At 45.2% G+C, this 17,873-nt stretch overlaps 1 protein-coding gene across 2 annotated transcripts; it reads right to left on the bottom strand.

Annotated features, from left to right (window-relative positions):
* Positions 1–285: 285 nt before the first annotated feature.
* Positions 286–17,820, bottom strand: TCFL5 (transcription factor like 5). Of its 2 annotated transcripts, none has more exons than XM_029221482.1 (6): positions 17,186–17,820; positions 16,000–16,186; positions 15,552–15,714; positions 13,918–14,161; positions 11,910–12,051; positions 286–475 (listed from the first exon to the last, which is right to left on the bottom strand). In XM_029221482.1, the coding sequence occupies exons 1-6, from the start codon at positions 17,818–17,820 to the stop codon at positions 377–379; spliced, it is 1,470 nt and encodes a 489-aa protein (XP_029077315.1). In that variant the 3' UTR covers positions 286–376. The 2 variants fall into 2 exon arrangements, with proteins under 2 accessions (XP_029077315.1, XP_029077317.1); XM_029221484.1 differs by having other exon boundaries at positions 13,918–14,164; positions 17,186–17,697.
* Positions 17,821–17,873: the final 53 nt, after the last annotated feature.

Below are 17,873 nucleotides of genomic sequence, written 5' to 3'. Positions count from 1 at the left end.
AAGTAAAAACCAATGTACCTTCTAAGACTAAAGAAATTACAAAGGATGTTAATTTTTCAAGTTATCATGTTAAGAAAACATGATGGAATCAGACAGATAATTGAAAAATTACTTACTAATTGTCAAGATGTCTTCATCCCCAAATGGTCTAAGAGGACGTTAATCGGTAAACATTTTGTTTTAGATAAATATTTTTACAAAATGTGCTTTCAAAGTCCCCATTGGAGTCCCATCAGCTGAATCATGTCCCTTTAGAGTTAGACTATCAGAGCTGAGTTCCAGGGTCCTAGGAAATGTTTATGGGTCACGAAGGAACAGCCGTTTGCTTCCCAGACATCAGTGTTCACATCCAGTCACTTGGATCTCCATAGCTGGGCTACTCTGTACTCTCCTGTGTGGGACACGTCACCAAGGACTCTGGTCTGGTCAACTTTAGCCTTCTGCCAGTTTTACCGCAAAATACACTCTCAAATTCCTAAAGTTGAGAAATGACCATTAATGTACAATATACACAGACATGAAAACTGCTATCTTCAAAAACACAAATGGTTGAAATTGAGAGCTAAACTACCTCAAAATATATAGTTAAGGTGTCACTCACAAACGTATGTCACATCCTGTAAGGGGATACAGATGATAAAAATGGGGATTCAAACATTTGTCTCAAATAGTTACCTTTACGTGTATTTTTATTTAGTTTTCCAATAGATTCTCAAAATGCCTGACCATATTGTAAACCCTTCTGATATTTTTTTAAAAAGCAGCCATATTTTTTTGTTATTTTCATTGTGGTGACACAGACATAAACTTTACCATCTTAACCATTTGTAAGTGTGCAATTCAGTGGCATTAAGTATGTTCACACTCTCGTGCAACCATCACCACCACCCATTTCCAGAACTTTCCACCACCCCACACAGACACTCTGTACCGTGACATACCCCTCCGGCCACGGGCATTTGCTGTCCCCTGCCCCCACCCCACTGACTGCTCAGTGTTAGGCGTGGCAACGGGGCCAGACCAAGAGCTAACCCCCCAGCACCCTGCTGGCCGCGGGTCAAGTTCATGACTCTATGCCTCTAGACACTTTGTGAAAGGCCTCAATTTTAATGGCTGAGTCAGTCTCAAGCTCACGAAAAGAGAAGGCAGGTGCAAGCAAACCACCCGAAGCTCATCGGCCTCCAGGAAACAAAAGACACGGGTCTGCAAGATGCAGAAGGTGGGATGTCCTGCAGGACGCAGTATTCACGTTACTGAACCCAGCTTGGGTCCGCTCGCCCACGTGCAGCATTACATGTCATGATTAGTTATACTCTGTGACACCTTCAGCAGAGAAGTTTTTTCCATATAATGTTTTTTGTGTCATTTAATATACTAAATAATCTTCATTAGTTTAATATTTCTCTCTGAGATGCCTCAGGAGCCCTTTGGAAAACTCAAAGTCAGCTAGAGAAGGAAACTTACAACCTGTTGTCAAAAGCAGCTCAATATTCCAGGAAAACTTTGCTCTCTTAACAGAGAGAGAAAACCACTTCCAGTCTGCACCAGCTTACTTTTAATAGTGAAGTTCATTTAGTTAATTAAATTCAATCTAATATGAGCCAGTCTTGACCCCATGCAAAACTCTTTCCTTAAGGTTCCTTTTCCACAAACCTCCCATCACTTTCTGTATCCATATTAGTTTGTCCCTTATTTTTTCCCTAGCCAGAAACAACCAGCTCTGGGACAAAATTATTCTCCCTTTTTCCCTTTAACAAAGATATTTCCATTCTTTTTTGGCTACACCACACGACATGCGGGATCTTAGTTCCCTGACCAGGGATCAAACCCTTGTCCCCTGCAGTGGAAGCGCAGAGTCTTAACCACTGGACCACTGGGGAAGCACCTAGCCCACTTTCTTTACACACTGAAATTCTTCCCTTATTACTTTTAGTAACTTAATTACATATGTATTACAATTTTTAATCCTTAAAAACTTTAATCTCTATTAAAAACCAAGAAGCAAGTAATTGGACTTTTCTTTATATCAGCATGTTTTGATTGGCAAACTTATGAGCACATTCTATAACCTCTAGAAGCACACATTCTCCTATAGTACAATTTTTCTCTTTAATGTGGTACAAGACATGTATCTAATAAGCCCAAACATCTTTAGTTTCTTTCTCTCTCATAAGAAGACAAGAGAAGATAAACTTAGACTTCTCGAGCAATCAATGTTCCAGTATTTTACCTTAATGAAAAATGACTTAGACCTTTAACGAATTTCCGTCATATAACTTAATTTAGCAAAACTAAAGTTTCAAGTTACCAAAAATCTGGAAAAACTAATACACGACTATTCCTAAAGAGTTCACCTGAAAGCTTTTATCCCATTTATCTCTATTTTATTACTTATGACAATATTATATAAAGACATCCATCCATCCAGAGATCTCATAGCTTATATTTCAATACAAAACTTATTAGTTTATAAATTTGATCCCATTTTCCCTCTCTATTGTAAAACAGCCCTAACTGCATAATAGTAGCACGATTTAAGGATCCATTAACAGGGCACTTTTTTCCTGAATCTATGGAGTATTATGGCCAGGCCATGTTACAAAGGAAAATCTTTTTTTTACATTTTATTTGTTTGTGACTGAAAGTGGTCCAGTTCTGGAGAATGCACCCCAAGGGGCTGCATTCAGGAAATAAGCTTGAGTTTCCCATACCAGCACACTTACACACAAGACAAATGCGCGCGCGCGCGCACACACACACACACACATACACACACACACACACACACACACACACACACACACACACACACACGAAGAACAAAATCTAATTCCTGCAGGACAAAAACAAAAAGTGAAGTCCAACAATTCCCTCAAGTTCCCAAATGAGGGTTCCTGTTTTAATAACAAACAAAATGCAAATGAAAAGATAGGAAATCATGACCTCACATGTCATGGCAACTCACCCAGCAAATGTAAAACTTTATAACAGTTGGAACAAGTTAAATTTACCTACTTGAGTTTAAAAAGGCTCTTTCACCTTTTCTCCTTTTGATTTGAAGTTCTACTAATTAACCCAGGCTGAAGTCTCAGGCAATGTGGGTTGTGTTTGCATTTCAAAGACATGGTAAGAGTTATGGCTTCAAGCTTTCTCCTAGAAATATTTTTGTTCTCTGAGGGTCAGAATTCTGAGAAAATATTTAAGCCAGCTTTCTCAAACTGCATAGGCAGAAAAGAACCAGGTTTGGAATTTCAAAAGAGTTTCATCTTAACCAATTTTCTCCAGAGTCTGAAGAAAGTTGTGGCCATGTGGTGTTAGAAAAAACATTTTTCTTTTTATAGGAGCATAGCTGAACATTTACCAGTTTGGTAAAGTACACCCTAGACTACAAGATGGAACAGAGCTCTGATCACTCATTTCTTAATTATTCATGGCCGCTGTTGTCAAATATCAAGCAAACAAACAAACCGATGCAATGGAAAACAGTCCCTCAGGGTCGAAGTTCCCTAGTCCCCAAAAGGGAAATTCCCAACCGATGCCCCATCAGAGACAAAGCCAAATCACCAGGCTTCCCTGGTGGTTAAGAATCCGCCTGCCAATGCAAGGGACACGGGTTCGAGCCCTGGTCTGGGAAGATCCCACAGGCCGCGGAGCCGCTAAGCCCATGTGCCACAACTACTGAGCCTGCGCTCTAGAGCCCGTGAGCCACAACTACTGAGCCCGCATGCCACAACTACTGAAGCCCACGTGCCTAGAGCCCGAGCTCCTCAACAAGAGAAGCCACTGAAACGAGAAGCTCGCGCACCACAACGAAGAGCAGCCCCCGCTCGCCGCAACTAGAGAAAGCCACGTGCAGCAACGAAGACCCAATGCAGCCAAAAATAAATAAATAAATTTGTTAAAAAAAAAAAAAAAGCCAAATGACCAAACCTTAGTCCAAAAGGGAAAATCCCAACCAATATTCTGCTATAGAAGTCAATGTGATAGGGAAGAATACTCTGGTGTCAGCACACGTGAGTTCCATTACTTACCAAAGACATCTCAACCTGCCAATGCAAGTGCCTTGTTTCTTTTATCACAAAAATCAAAAGCGCTGTGGGCCAAGGATGGCTGGTTGGTGGCCAGGCCTCGAGGCTGCTCCTGAGACAAAGGTGCTCAGGCAGCTGTTGAACAGGATCCATCTCAATCACCAGCGCTGCCACTAAACCAAATCGGGTCCACTCGCCCACACACAGTAAAGACAACCTACTGACACCAGGTTGTGATGAAGGAAAGTGCAACGTTTATTGCAGGCACCAAACAAGGAGTTCAGATCTTTTGAGCGTTAACACTGATCACTAGACAAGTCTAAGTTCACCTCCTGTCTTCTTATGAGAGAGAAAAACAACTAAAGATGTTTGGGTTTATTAGACACACGTCTTGTACTACATTAAAGAGAAAAACTGTGATATAGGAAAACGTATGTTTTTAGAGGTGTGTTCATAAGTTTGCCAATCAAAACATGCTGATATAAAGAAAAGTCCAATTACTTGCTTCTTGGTTTTCAGTAGAGATTAAAGTTTTTAAGGGTTAAAAATTGTAATACCTGTGTAATTAAACTACTAAAAGTAATAAGGGAAGCATTTCAGTATGTAAAGAAAGTAGGATATACATTGTCAGTGAGAGAAGGTATAAAGAATGGAAATATCTTTGTTAAGGGAAAAAAGGGAGAATAATTTTGTCCCAGGGCTGGTTGTTTCTGGATAGGGAAAAAATAAGGGACAAACTAATATGGATACAGAAAGTGATGAAAGCTTTGTAGAAAAGGAACCTTAAGGAAAGGGTTTTGCATGGGGTCAAGATTGGCTCATATTAGATTGCATTTAATTAAGTAAATGTACTTCGCTATTAAAAGTAAGCTGGTGCAGGCTGGAAGTGGTTTTCTCTCTCTGTTAAGAGAGCAAAGTTTTCCTGGAATATTGAGCTGCTTTTGACAACAGGTTGTAAGTTTCCTTCTCTAGCTGACTTTGAGTTTTCCAAAGGGCTCCTGAGGCATCTCAGAGAGAAATATTAAACTAATTAAGATTATGTAGTATACTAAATTACACAAAAAAACATTATATGGAAAAAACTTCTCTGCTGAAGTTGTCACAGAGTGTAACTAATCATGACATGTAATACTGTGCGTGGGCAAGCGGACCCAAGTTCAGTTCAGTAACAATTTTTGGCATCCCAGATGGGCTGGAAATCCCATCTGGGTCACCAAAAATTGTTACTGAACTGAATTTGGGTCCACTCACCCGCGCACAGTAAGGCCAATCTACTGACACTGGGTTGCAGTGAAAGAAAGTGCAGCATTTATTGCGGGTGCCAAACAAGAAGTTCAGGTCTTTTGAGCATTAGCTGCCCAGACTCCTTGTTTGGCACCTGCAGTAAACGCTGCACTTGTTTTCACCGCAACTGGTGTCAGCAAATTGGCTTTACCGTGTGCAGGCAAGTGGACCCAAATTTGGTTCAGTAACATTCAGCTTCATCAATAAACAAACAGCAAGGAAAAGAGGAAAGGGGAGCCATAACAGATTAAAAGGTGTATAAGAGCTATGAACCAAATGCAGTGTTTGGATACTGATTTAAGTAAGTCGACAGTAAAAAGACAGTTGTGAGCCAATCAGAGAAATCTGGACAGGGAGGGAGATTAAGGAAGGTGACGATGACGTGGTTGTGCTTTTAAACAGCCCTCTTCTTTTTAGAGATACATTTGTGAATGAAAATGGTATGACAATTGGTAATGCTTTAAAATAATTCAGTGGCGGTGGGAGGCTGGGGATGTATAGGTGAAACAAAGCTATGCCTGAGGCTGAGTTATGGACACGGGCGTTCATTGTTCTAGTCTCTCCATTTTTGTGCGTGTATACATTTCTGTAAGTTTTTTTTTTTTTTTCTTAAAGCATAGCATTCTTACACAATTAAGTCTAAGTTTATATGTTTTTATTGTGGTAAAATATATGTAACATAAAATTTGCCATTTTTTACCATTTGTAAGTGTACAATTCAGTGGCTTAAGTACACTCACAATGCTGTGTAAACATCACCGTGATCTATTTGCAGCACTTTCTCATCTCCCCAAACTGAAACTCTGTCCCTGTTAAACATGTACCCTCCATCCATCCGCCTCCCCCAGTCTCTGGCACCCATCATTCTACTTTTTGACTTTATGAATCTGATGACTCTAGGGACTTCATGTAAGTGGAATCATACAGTATTTGTCTTTTTGTGTCTGCCTTTTCCCAGTCAGCATCCTGTTTTGGAGGTCCATCCATATTGTGAGGCATGTGTCAGAACTTCATTCCTTTTCATGGCTGAATAGTAATCCATTGGCTGTACAGACATTCTGCTTATCCATTCGTCTGTTGATTGGACTGTTTCCACCTTTTGGTGACTGTGAATAATGTGGCTATGAACACTGGTATACAAATATCTGTTTAAGTCCCTGCTTTCTATTCTTTTGGGTAACTGTTTAACTTTTTTTTTTTTTTTTTTTTTTTTGCGCAGTACATGGGCCTCTCACTGCTGTGGCCTCTCCCGTTGCGGAGCACAGGCTCCGGACGCGCAGGCTCAGCGGCCATGGCTCACGGGCCCAGCCGCTCCGCGGCATGTGGGATGTTCCCGGACCGGGGCACGAACCCGTGTCCCCTGCATCGGCAGGCGGACTCTCAACCACTGCGCCACCAGGGAAGCCCCTATGTTTAACTTTTTGAGGAACCACCAGCTGCACCATTTTACATTCCCACCAGCAATCCCAAGGGTTGCAATTTCTCCACATCCTCACCAACACTTGTTATTTTGTTTTGTAATAGCCACAGCTAATGGGTGTGAACTGGTATCTCACATCCATTAAAGTGCTTTTGATTTGCATTTCCCTGATCATTAGTGATGTTGAGCATCTTTTCACGTGCTTATTGGCCATTTGCTTATCTTCTGTGGAGAAACGTCTATTCAAGTCCTTTGCCCATTTTTGAATTGTGCTGTCTCTTTGTTGCTGGACTATAATAGGTTTCTATTTAATTTGTGTCCAGGAAGGGAAGCATAAGCGCTCTCTCTGCTGCCACTGCTCTGACTTTTGAGTCATCTGGAACAGCTGGAGCACTCCACCTGTCCACACGCTACGTGGCATCCCAGCCAAGGCCATCTGCCATTTGCAACAACTGCCTATGCTCAGAAGCTATATCTGCACAGAAATACATTCTAATTTCCTTCCCAAAATTTAAAAGGTTTTCAACGGGTCTTAATGCAATGTAAGATGAACCATGGTTTGATATATTGGTTTCTATATTCTGACACCCAAAGCCCAACTATAAAATATTTGCCTATATTTGAGAAGGCAGAATTTACCTTTGAGAATACCTAAATAGAAGTGAGAAGGAAGAAAATAAATCATCTCTCAGATGTAAGAAAGTACTTCAAGAGATTTTCTAAACAATCATCATAAAATGAGGAGCCCTGGGCACCCGTCTTTATTTTGAATAGTTCTGCCAGCAGTGGGGTTAAGGTGTAGCTCAATCTAGACTCTCACGAGGTCCCTGGGACTCAGTTCATGGGAACTTGGGGTGACCGTGAAAGAGGGAGACAAGTGGACACCTCCCGCCCTTGACTGCGTCAAAGGTAAGCTAGTAATTGTTACTCTGCTCTCTCAATTAGCGTCTATTTCAACGAAACTTAAGTGAAATAGCTGAGTTTTAAGGGATTTTTACAACTCATCAGACACCTTGAGATGACGTCTGGTCAAGGTTGGATATTCACATTAAATTTGTAAATAGGAGAAGGCCAATAATAAAAACTATTTTTAGTAGGAAAAAGAAAGATTGTTCCAATTACATGTCAAGAAATTATACCAGGAAGTTAGGAAGAGGAAGAAAACGGGTGTCATCTGTACAGAGAGACGAGAGAATTAAAGGAAAAGGGTTAATGAAACCAAGAGGGGTGACAAACCTCGGGGCCCAGGTGGGAGGGTGTGCCCCCGACACTCAGCCACACTGAGAGCCCCACAGAGATGGGACAAGGCCAGTCATGGTGGGAGATGCCACGGGGGCTCTGAGAACAACAGGTCTGACAGACAAGAGAGGACAGGAAAGGCCTGAACCACAATTCGTAACCTCAACCTAATAAACATACAGAATTCGCCGAACCGAGAATGCACGTCCTTTCCGAATAAACACAGAATTTAAAAAAATTGACCACATAAGAGGTCACAATGGAAGTCTCAACACGTTTTTAAAAACTGCCATCTTCACTGATCAGAATGTGAGAAATAAATGTGAGAAACAGATAAAATGCTGTTCTTAAAAAGAACAGTCTTATCTACAAAACAGAAACAGACTCACAGACAGAGAACAGACTGGTGGTTGCCAAGCGGCTGGGGGTGGGGGATTGATGGAGTGGGAGCTTGGGGTTAGCAGATGCAAACTATTATATATAGGATGGACAAACAAGGTCCTAACCCTATATAGGGTTACAGTTCCCTGTACAGCACAGGGAACTATATTCAGTATCCTGTGATAAACCATAATGGAAAAGAATATGAAAAAGAATGTGTGTGTGTATATACATATATATATATATATATATATATATATATATATACAGAACTGAGTCACTTGGCTCTACACCAGAAATTAACACATTGTAAATCAACTATACTTCAATAAAATAAATTTAAAATAAAAAGGACAGAATTCCTACTGCACAGGAAAGGGAGAAGTAACAGTACGGCTGCACCTGATAACTGGGGCTGGTGCGCAAGGACAAGTGGGTGCGGGTCGGCCGCCAGCCCAACTTCAGGCGCAGGAGGGAAGACAAAGCAGGGGGGCAGCACCACCGTCCTGCCCAACGACTGTGATGGTGACAGGACAGAGGAGAGGGAAGCACAGGGTGACAGAGTGCCCCGCAGCCCCAGAGCCTGGCTAGGGCTCAAGGTCACGACCCCAAAATGTCACCTCACAACAACTGCGTCACCAGCGATCCTGGATTGGGGCTGGACCGGGGAAAATGGTGTAGAGGATGTTATTGGGACAAGAGGCAAAATTCGAATTAGATAAGAGTGTTACACCAATGTTAAGTGTCCTGATTTTGGTCATTGTACTCTGGTTATGTAAGATAATGTAGTATTCTTTAAAATCACAGACTGAAGTGTTTGGGTATCAGGGCACATGGTGCCCACAGTTTACCACCAAATGGTTTAGACTGCAAGAGACAGAACAAATGGGGCAAAATGTGAACAACTGGGGGTTCTGGGTAAACCTGGGTGGGCACACGAGGAGCTCTTAGCACTCATCTTGGAATTTTCCTGCAAGTTTAAAATTATATAAAAATTTTTAATTACCATAAATAAATACAACGAATCATCTAAATCCAGGGTTCTACAGGCACCTGTCTGGCCCGATCTCTTCAAAATCTCAGTGCCGTAATAGAAACTGTGGGGTAGGGAGGACTGCTATAGCTCAGAGACAGAAAAATGTCACTGAATGCAACACAGAAGCATGGCTGGGTGCTGGTTTGGAAAAAAATGCAGCCATAAAAGTCACCTTTAGAACACCTGGGGGACATGGGAATACGGACTGGGTAGTAGGTGGTTAAGAGAATGACTATCGACCTTGTGAGGTGTGAAAACGGCACTGGCGTTACGTGGGAGACACAGGCGTAAATATTTAGAGGTGAAGGGTCATGATATGTCATTGTCTTTGAAATTGTGCTGTGCGTGTGCACGTGTGTGTTAAACATGGTAAATGTTGACGGCTCAGACTAGGGGAGGGGAGGGCGGGCGGGTGTTCAGTGAACTCTGTACTCATTAGAAAAATAAAACAAAGGGAACCACCTGCTTGCAGACTCGCTTACCTTCTCAACTTCTCCACCTGACGCCTCCTGGGCACTGAAAACCTAGCCCATCGGACACAGAACGTGGATTCCGCCCCACCCCAGCCTGCTTCTCCACACGTCTTCCCATCTCAGGAAACAGCGCCACCCGCCCAGCTGCTCCAGCCAGACACCCCACCGTGGACCCCAATTCCTCTGCCCAGCAGCCCTACATCCAGCACCGCGGGCCCTGGCCAGTCTCAGCAGAGCGGCTGCGGCCTCTGACCAGGGTCTGTGTCTCCACTCCTGCCCACCCCTAACCTCTCCCCCTGGAGTCCAGTCTCCCTGCTGCGCAGCATGTCAACCAGACCCCACACCGGGATGGAGGTGGTCCATTCACCCTCAACCTGTTAGCCGCTTCCCTCCAGCCCACAGGGTCTCTGTCTTATTCAAGGTGCCCCCAGCGTCTGGGACAGAATCCTGGTTAGAGTCGGAACAGACCTGTGGGATGAGATGTGTACTGAAATAATTTAGGAAAATCACTGAAGACTTTCGTGTATCACATCTTTCAAAATGTTCATGCAAGTAAGAGGGGGAAAGTCACTGAGGAAACAGGAAGGACACAAGGGTTTAAGCTGCCTACATTCTAATTCCCCCCAAATTGCTACTGACATCACTTCGGCCTGTTTCTTGATGGGTCTTGTAATCCGACCCAGAAACAATCTACAAATTCAATGTAACTACATTTCAGAAATATTCAGGAAGCCTAATATACATAAAAATTAATGTCCATAAGTTTTTAACCTATTTAATCTTTGAGTATAGATAGTGACAGTTAAGTTTTTTTATTGTTGTAAACACCTTCATCATATTTGAATGAATCATATAAATAATAATTTACCACTATTAGGTACACAGAGCCAACCATTAAATAATTTTTTTAAATATAAAAGCTTTATTTTATTACAATAAACCAAGTCTATCGCTAAAAAATAATGTTAAAGAGTAACCACGTTATAAATAACCATAAATGATCCAATCAGCACAAACTTGACGCAGGTATTGCTTTAAAAGGCAATAATATATACAATGAAAATAAGGAACTTGCCGAAATTATGAAACACACAAGATGGAAATGCACGTGGGCACAGAAAAGGGAAACGGAGAAGACAAACTCTTAGCACTCAGCCCAAGGGGCCTCATTCCAGGCAGCCTGGGGCGCTCGGCCGGCCGCTCCCCCAGGATCTAGATATGGAAGGCTCTTTTTCAAAAGGTTCCACGTTTATAGTGCCAACCTCAGCTCGGTTCTCTAATCAGACCCGTGCTGCCGTCAACGGCAGTGACTACACGACAGCAGGGACCAGCGGCAAAACCAGGCCGCTCTTCACTAAGGCCTCATCCCATGCGCCCTGATCCCCAGAGAAATGAGGCCGGTACCTGGACCCAAGGTCCCCCCAAGGCAGAGCACAGAAGCCAACGCAGGGAATGTTCTCTCATCTGAACCCCCAAGGAGGGGGCAGGTGGGACCCTCACTCACACCCAGCATCCGCTCCCACCTGGAGGGCTTGCAGGGAATCAATGGCTCCTCGGCCCAGACAGACAGGGTCAAGGTCGAGCTGGCTGTCCTAAGGAACGGAGATGCTCGAGCCCCTGAGCCCCCCCCGCCGATCCCCCAGGCCGCAGTGTTTCTCTTCTCTGCCTTCTGAACATGTTTGAAATCCAGATTATTTATTTGACATTTAATTGCCTCTTTTTTTTTCCTATTTGTGCTTTATCCCTTTCACAACATCTTCTGAGGGGGAAAAAAAAAATCATACCCTACAGGCAGGTCTCTGAAACCCCTTTAAGCCCCCAAACAATGCACTGCACAGAGCAGGGGCCTGACTGCTAGCTGACCACAGATCCAGGCTGTGGTTAGTACCTTGATAAGTGATGAGCAGGGCATCATTCACGCTGGACTCAGCATTGGACATTTGGTTCCAGGAAACAAGGACAGTTTGGGACATCTTAGAGGAAAAAGCATAAATAACAACACTGATACATTTACAGGATTCCGAAAATCTCCTGGCCTAGATACTAACCTTTTTAAGAGAATCTCCATGTCTTTCCTGAATGTATTTCAGGAACGCTGTGGTCCACTGCAGCGTCGTTGCCTTATCGGTCTCGGCGTTGCAGAACGGGACTAAAAGATTCAACTCATCACAACAAATGCGGATTCTGCGCCTACAGTCAAAACCCAAAGTAATCACGTAGAGAAGCTGAAGCAGAACAAAGGAATAAAGCAGGTGTCTGTGTGTCTTGAGGAATCAGCTCGCGGCCTGGCCACTGAGAGCGTAGGAAGGGCAGGCCCTCACCTCGGGGCTCCCCTCTACAGCGGGCAGCCCACCCTCAGCTGCCCACTAAGCCCAGTCGCGCTCCCTGGAAAGTTTCCCGTTTACTTCTCCTGGGCCAGGAGCAAGGACCAGGTCCAAGTCTCTAGACCAAGGATGGACCCAAACCCCCTGAAACTGGAAGCAAAATTGTGTGTGTGTTTCTTCTGGGCAGGACATTCTTTCACTCACCTGCCCCCCAGGTGCCAAGGAAGTCACAGAAGCTAGGATTCACAGCTTTGATTCTCCAAGGGGCCCCGGTTCATAAAGGACCACAGACTACCAGCCTGTGAATATCCCCAAATCCAGTCCTTTTAGGGATGATTTACATCCCACCTGGAGTCTGAGACCATTTTTAACTTTTACGTATTACATTCAGATAATACGGCCCTTGTTCCTATTTCCCCACCTGTACACTCAGAACTCTAGAGCAACTTTGTAAGGTAACAACAACAGCAGGAATTCACTAGATGCTCTGCAATGGCAGGCACTGGGCCAGACACTACATTTCAGCTTGGTTAATTCTTGTGTCCCATCTACGCAGTAGGTGATATCCCTATTTTATAGACGAGAGACTCAGGTGGAGAGGTAAAGAATGTGTAGGAAGTTGTTAAACAAGGAAATGGCAGAGTAAGAATGAAAACTTTTACCGTCAACACGTAGTACGTATAAGGTTTTTTTTCAGATGGTAGGTATTCAGTAAATGTTTATTAAATAAATATAAACAATGCCCATTATAATTCACGGTGAGCTCAGTGATGCCCATCGCTTGGCGTGTATGTGCGGACACATCCTTAGGAAAGGTATCTAGCTGCCTAGCTTTAATATATCCCTTTAAATAAATAAATTTCCACTGCTCAACACTGTAGGTTCAGAGATGAATATCTGTCTTGCTCAATGCTCTATTTCCTGAGCCTAAAACAGAAACTGGTACAAAGCACTCAACAGATGACGAAGTTAGGGAATCATCCCGTACCCAGCTATAACAGAAAACTTAACCACCTTTTGCTTCTCCACAGAGCAGCACAAATAAAATCCACAGATAAACAACTTACATAAGCTGTACCTTCCTCCTTCTTCAATATCCTTAAAAGAGCCAAGCAAAACTGAGTAAGCCAGCGCACAGGCGGACCCCCTCCCAGGAAGGCTGCCCCGGCCAGCACCTGGGAACTTAGATTTCGGGGGGGTTCCCACCACCGTTGGCCACTGGCTTATGCTGAACACCAGCTTTCCTTCTGGGTGTCTGGGACTTGGCCGCGTGCCAGGTAGGGAATGCCCCCCCGCCACCCGACCCCACGACCAGCCCCCAGTAGGATCCAGGGCCCTGAGTCTCTAAGGAGCTTTGCTGTCCGGGAACATGTCACCAGTGCTGGGGGGTGACAGGCATCCTGAGTGGCTCCACTGAGAGGTGTTCTGGGGAGCTGGCGCCTGGGGCCCCTAGACCTCTCCCCATGCACCTCTGCTGACTTTGCTGGGTTCTTTGTCCAAAATAAATCAAAGCCATGAGTCCTCCTAATGAATCATCAGACCTGGGGGTAGTCTCGGGTACCCCCATCCACCTAGCAAAGCAAGGTGACCACTGACTCTAGCCAGCTTTCCCTCCCTTGAACACAGAAATGGCTACACCATTGTTTTCTACAAAAAAGGTGCCTGTCACCACCACCGACTGTCATCAACTTGGCGTCTAAGACAACGGTATGCCACCGACTCCACGCATTACCTTCTATCTCTTTCCATGCGGTTGTGCCTCTCCCTGCGCTGGGACCGGCCCCGCTGGGGCCCGCTCTGGGTCTGCTCCCCGAAGCTGGCCTGGGACGACTCCACCGACTGCCAAGCACCCTGCACTGCTGTGGCGCCTTCACCCACATTCTGGAGCTCTCCAAGGGCTCTTCGTTCCAGGTTTGTGTCCAGCTGACGTAACCTACTCCGACTCCTCTTGTTTATTGCTTGTTTACACAGCGCTTCTTCTTTGCAAAAGAAGGGAAAAGTGGTATTTTAATTCTTCTGTTCTTCTAAACTTACCCTCGTGAATGCTGAATATATTTTTTGGTATTTTCGATCCAAGATATAAACACCCCAGGTATTATGTAATCAATACAGCTTATACAGCAATACAGTCAAAAGTCCCCCTTTTAAATCAACAGGCATTTTAACTGTCATCTATGAATAAAAAAACCAAGAAGTTGTTTGATTTTTCTGATATTCAGAATGGGGAAAAAAAACTTGAAATATTTTCTCCAAGAGATTTTCTTGATATGCAATGATCCTAATATGACAACTGATATTCTAACTGCAATGCTCAGAAGAGGACAAAACCTAAGTGCTTTAGGGTTAAACATGCCCTCACCTTACAAGTGAGATTCCCCCCACAAAAGGAGTAATCACATCATAGCTTTGACCTGTGCTACAGAAATATGTCAAATTTCTATCAAAGTACAGCAGGCGTCTAATTAGTACCTGCGGTGATGTGCATTCCCGAGGTACCGTACAAAGCCAAACCCTCTACGGTGAAAGAATCACTTAACACACATTTCAGAATGGTGATAACTTTTCAAAAGACATAGAGAGGAATTCGCAAGTATTGGTAATACTCGTCAGCTGAGTAGTCAGTACAGGGACTATTTTAACATTAACCTTTATACCTTACAAATGTTAACGTATACTTTCGCGAGCAATGTCATAAGAACAATGGAAAATTAATCACTGGCGTGGGAGAAAGGAGAGCTGCATCCCTACCCTGTCTTTATCAGCTCTCCAAGAGCTGATTGTAAGCTGTGTTATTGTTGGATAGCTCGAAAAAGAATGTTTTCCAGGAAAAACGGATTGAGGGTTAACGTCAGGGGTAAGCAAAGTTTGCCTTCAGAAGTTTATTTCTAAAACTTTCTGTATCACCTTATGGCCTCTTGCTCCCAACTCAATCCTCTGCCCATCTGCAGATCGTCCTCTAAAGCTCTGAGCGGATTTCAGACTCCTGCCTCACTCATGAAGTATGAAATAAGAGAAAAAAAACAAAAACACCTGAAAGTGCTGTCAGTAACTTGAAGGTAACGAAAATGCACCTAAGTCTATCATTTTTCTGTTTAAGGAGGTTACTGTTAAGAAAAAGCAGCCCCTAAACTCAACGTTTCCAGGCCAAGTATAAACGTGATGTTCAAAATTCGCAAGGATGTTCAAAGTGAGGTGACTGGGCAGAGGGACGGAAGGATTCCTAAGATGCAAGCAGGCTTCCAAGGTCGTTTCATTTGTTTATAAACCACCTCTCTCCCCTCTCCCACCCATGGCCAAAAAAAAAAAGGGGGGGCAAAGACATCAGGCAGGAGGAGGAAGCACCTGCCAGCTTGTTTTATCGCTTACCTCCTACTTTAATCCAAACCTGCTCGGGCAAAGCTTTGTTTCTACTACCCAAAGTCTGTTTGGTGGATTCAATTTCTTGCTGATAGCAGAAAGAAAATGCTCTCGGCAATCCAATATCCTGATGCTTGGTAGCTTCAAGTACAGAACATGAGTTACTAGAGCTCTGGAAAAAAATAAAGCAACAGGAACTTTATCAACAGGTGACAATCTCCTCTCTACGTACAAATAAAATGCACTTTAATAGAAGTAACATCAAAGCTATTCACATGAACTTGAAGAACTTTAGGTGCACTAAGGATGTTTAAATACCCCTGAACCACATAAATACTCTCGAGTTTAAAAAGTTATTGAGCTCAATGAAAAAAAAAAAAAATCCTTGGGGCCTAACTAAAATACAATTTATCCATTTTATACAAAAGAGCAAAGCTTCGCAAATCATTTTCCCTACCTGTGTTTGTGAAAGATTAGAATTTCCACTAGCAGAGCAACTGTTTGCAGTAAACAGAGGGTATGTAAATTGCAGAGCAGTAGCTGCAGCAGCAGTTTTATTTTTCACTAATGTTGTACATTTGTTTTGTTGCTGGTGAAGAGGAACATTCACTAATTCGGATGGATGGCGAATTAGAGTTACCAAACTGCCAAGACAAAAGAAACCCAGAAACACATGAAGAGTATGTGGCAGGTGAGTTTCCTGAAACACCACAATCACTAAGTATCACACTCTGATGGCTAACATTTGATTTTCTAGATGGGAACTTGAATCTGTTACCATGAATGCCCCCCACCATGGAAATCTCTACAATTATCAGCTAGCGTTGTAGGGGACAAGTTCAAACTTTCTTCCTCACGTTGGAAGGTGTGGCTGTGTGTCATCTTTTAGTTACACCTCCCTTCCCATCACACTTCTGACACCAAGCTCTGTTTTTTTGGCCATCCTCCAAAATCTGACGACTATGGGCAAAATGGGGAAAACTACAGGGTGGGGACAGACAGGAAGCTGAGGAGACACCCTAGCAGACAGGCGACTCCTCTCCGATAGTTGTTGCTGCGAGATCACTTATGGGCTGGCAGTCTGGCTGAAGGATGGAGCTGCATTTTACACTCAAAACCTCACAACATGACGTCTTTCCTCCCAGGGGATGCATCTGTGCAAGATGAGGTCAGCCTCAACCTGAGTCAACAGAGGGGGAAGCAGAGGTCTCTCCTGACATTTAGGTGAGTGATTTGGGGACAAAACCTTTGCTCCTCAGGAACATGTGTGCACTTATCTCAGCTCATCTCTCTTCCGCATGCAGACGCTGAGTGCACACTGCAAAGGTGATGCTGCAGGCTGTGTACTTAACACCTGCTTGCTGTGCTTCACAGAGCACACAAACTTTCAGCGCAGCCTCCAGACCCACTGAGGTCTGCTCCCTGTTAAGATGCAAGCTGCAGTGAGGCCGCTGGCCTCTGCAGAGAACCCTGGTCTACATCCAGACCGAGGCTGGTGCTTCTCTGCACAGGGCCCTGGTCTACACCCGGACCCAGGCTGGTGGCCTCTGCAGAGGACCCTGGTTTACACCCGGACCCCGGCTGGTGCCTCTCTACGGAGGACCCTAGTTACACCCGGCCCGCTCCCTGGGGGATGCACCCACTTGTTGAGCGCCATGCCGGGCTCGGGGGGATCCGCGCCGCGCGGGGCTGGCGGGGACTCGGCTGGGATGCTGTTGAAGCGGTCCTCCAGGCGGACGCGCACGGCCGACTTGGCCCGCGCCTCGGGCGCGCCCTCCACGTTCTCCTTGCCGGCGCCGTCCGGCGCCTTGGGCCGGGGTGCGCCGGCGCCCGGGCCGTCGGCGCACGGCGTCTTCTCGGCGGCGGGGGGCGCGCCCGCCTCGCCCAGCAGCATCATGCGCAGCTCCTGGAAGTCGATGTGACCCAGGCACTGGTTGGCGCCCGCGAAGCCGCCATCGGCCAGCGCAGGCGGGCACAGCATCGGGTACACGGGCGGCGCGCCCCCCGCCGCCGCGCCCCCGGCCGCCGCGGCGCCCGGCGCCGTCGCCGCCAGGAAGGCCGAGTTGAGGCGCGTCTCGAGCTCGCCGTCGGCCGCCGCCGTCTCCATGTGCGAGTAGAGGATGTGCTGCAGCTGCGTGTACTCGATCTCGGTCATCTCCACAAGGCTCAGGTCGGTGGTCGTGAAACTCAGCCCCGCCTCGCCCAGCGCCGCGTCCGCGCCCTCGGGGCCCGCCGGCCCGCCCGCCTGAGGCGGCTCCGGCTGCCCGGGGCCCGACATGCCGGCGCCAACGGCGTAGGGTGCGCGGGCGGGCCGGCGGGGCCTGGCCGGGC

Source organism: Monodon monoceros, unplaced genomic scaffold, assembly GCF_005190385.1.
Source record: "Monodon monoceros isolate NGI ecotype Baffin Bay Population unplaced genomic scaffold, NGI_Narwhal_1 Super_Scaffold_13, whole genome shotgun sequence".
Taxonomy (NCBI): domain Eukaryota; kingdom Metazoa; phylum Chordata; class Mammalia; order Artiodactyla; family Monodontidae; genus Monodon; species Monodon monoceros.
This window is presented reverse-complemented; position numbering and strand designations above follow the sequence as displayed.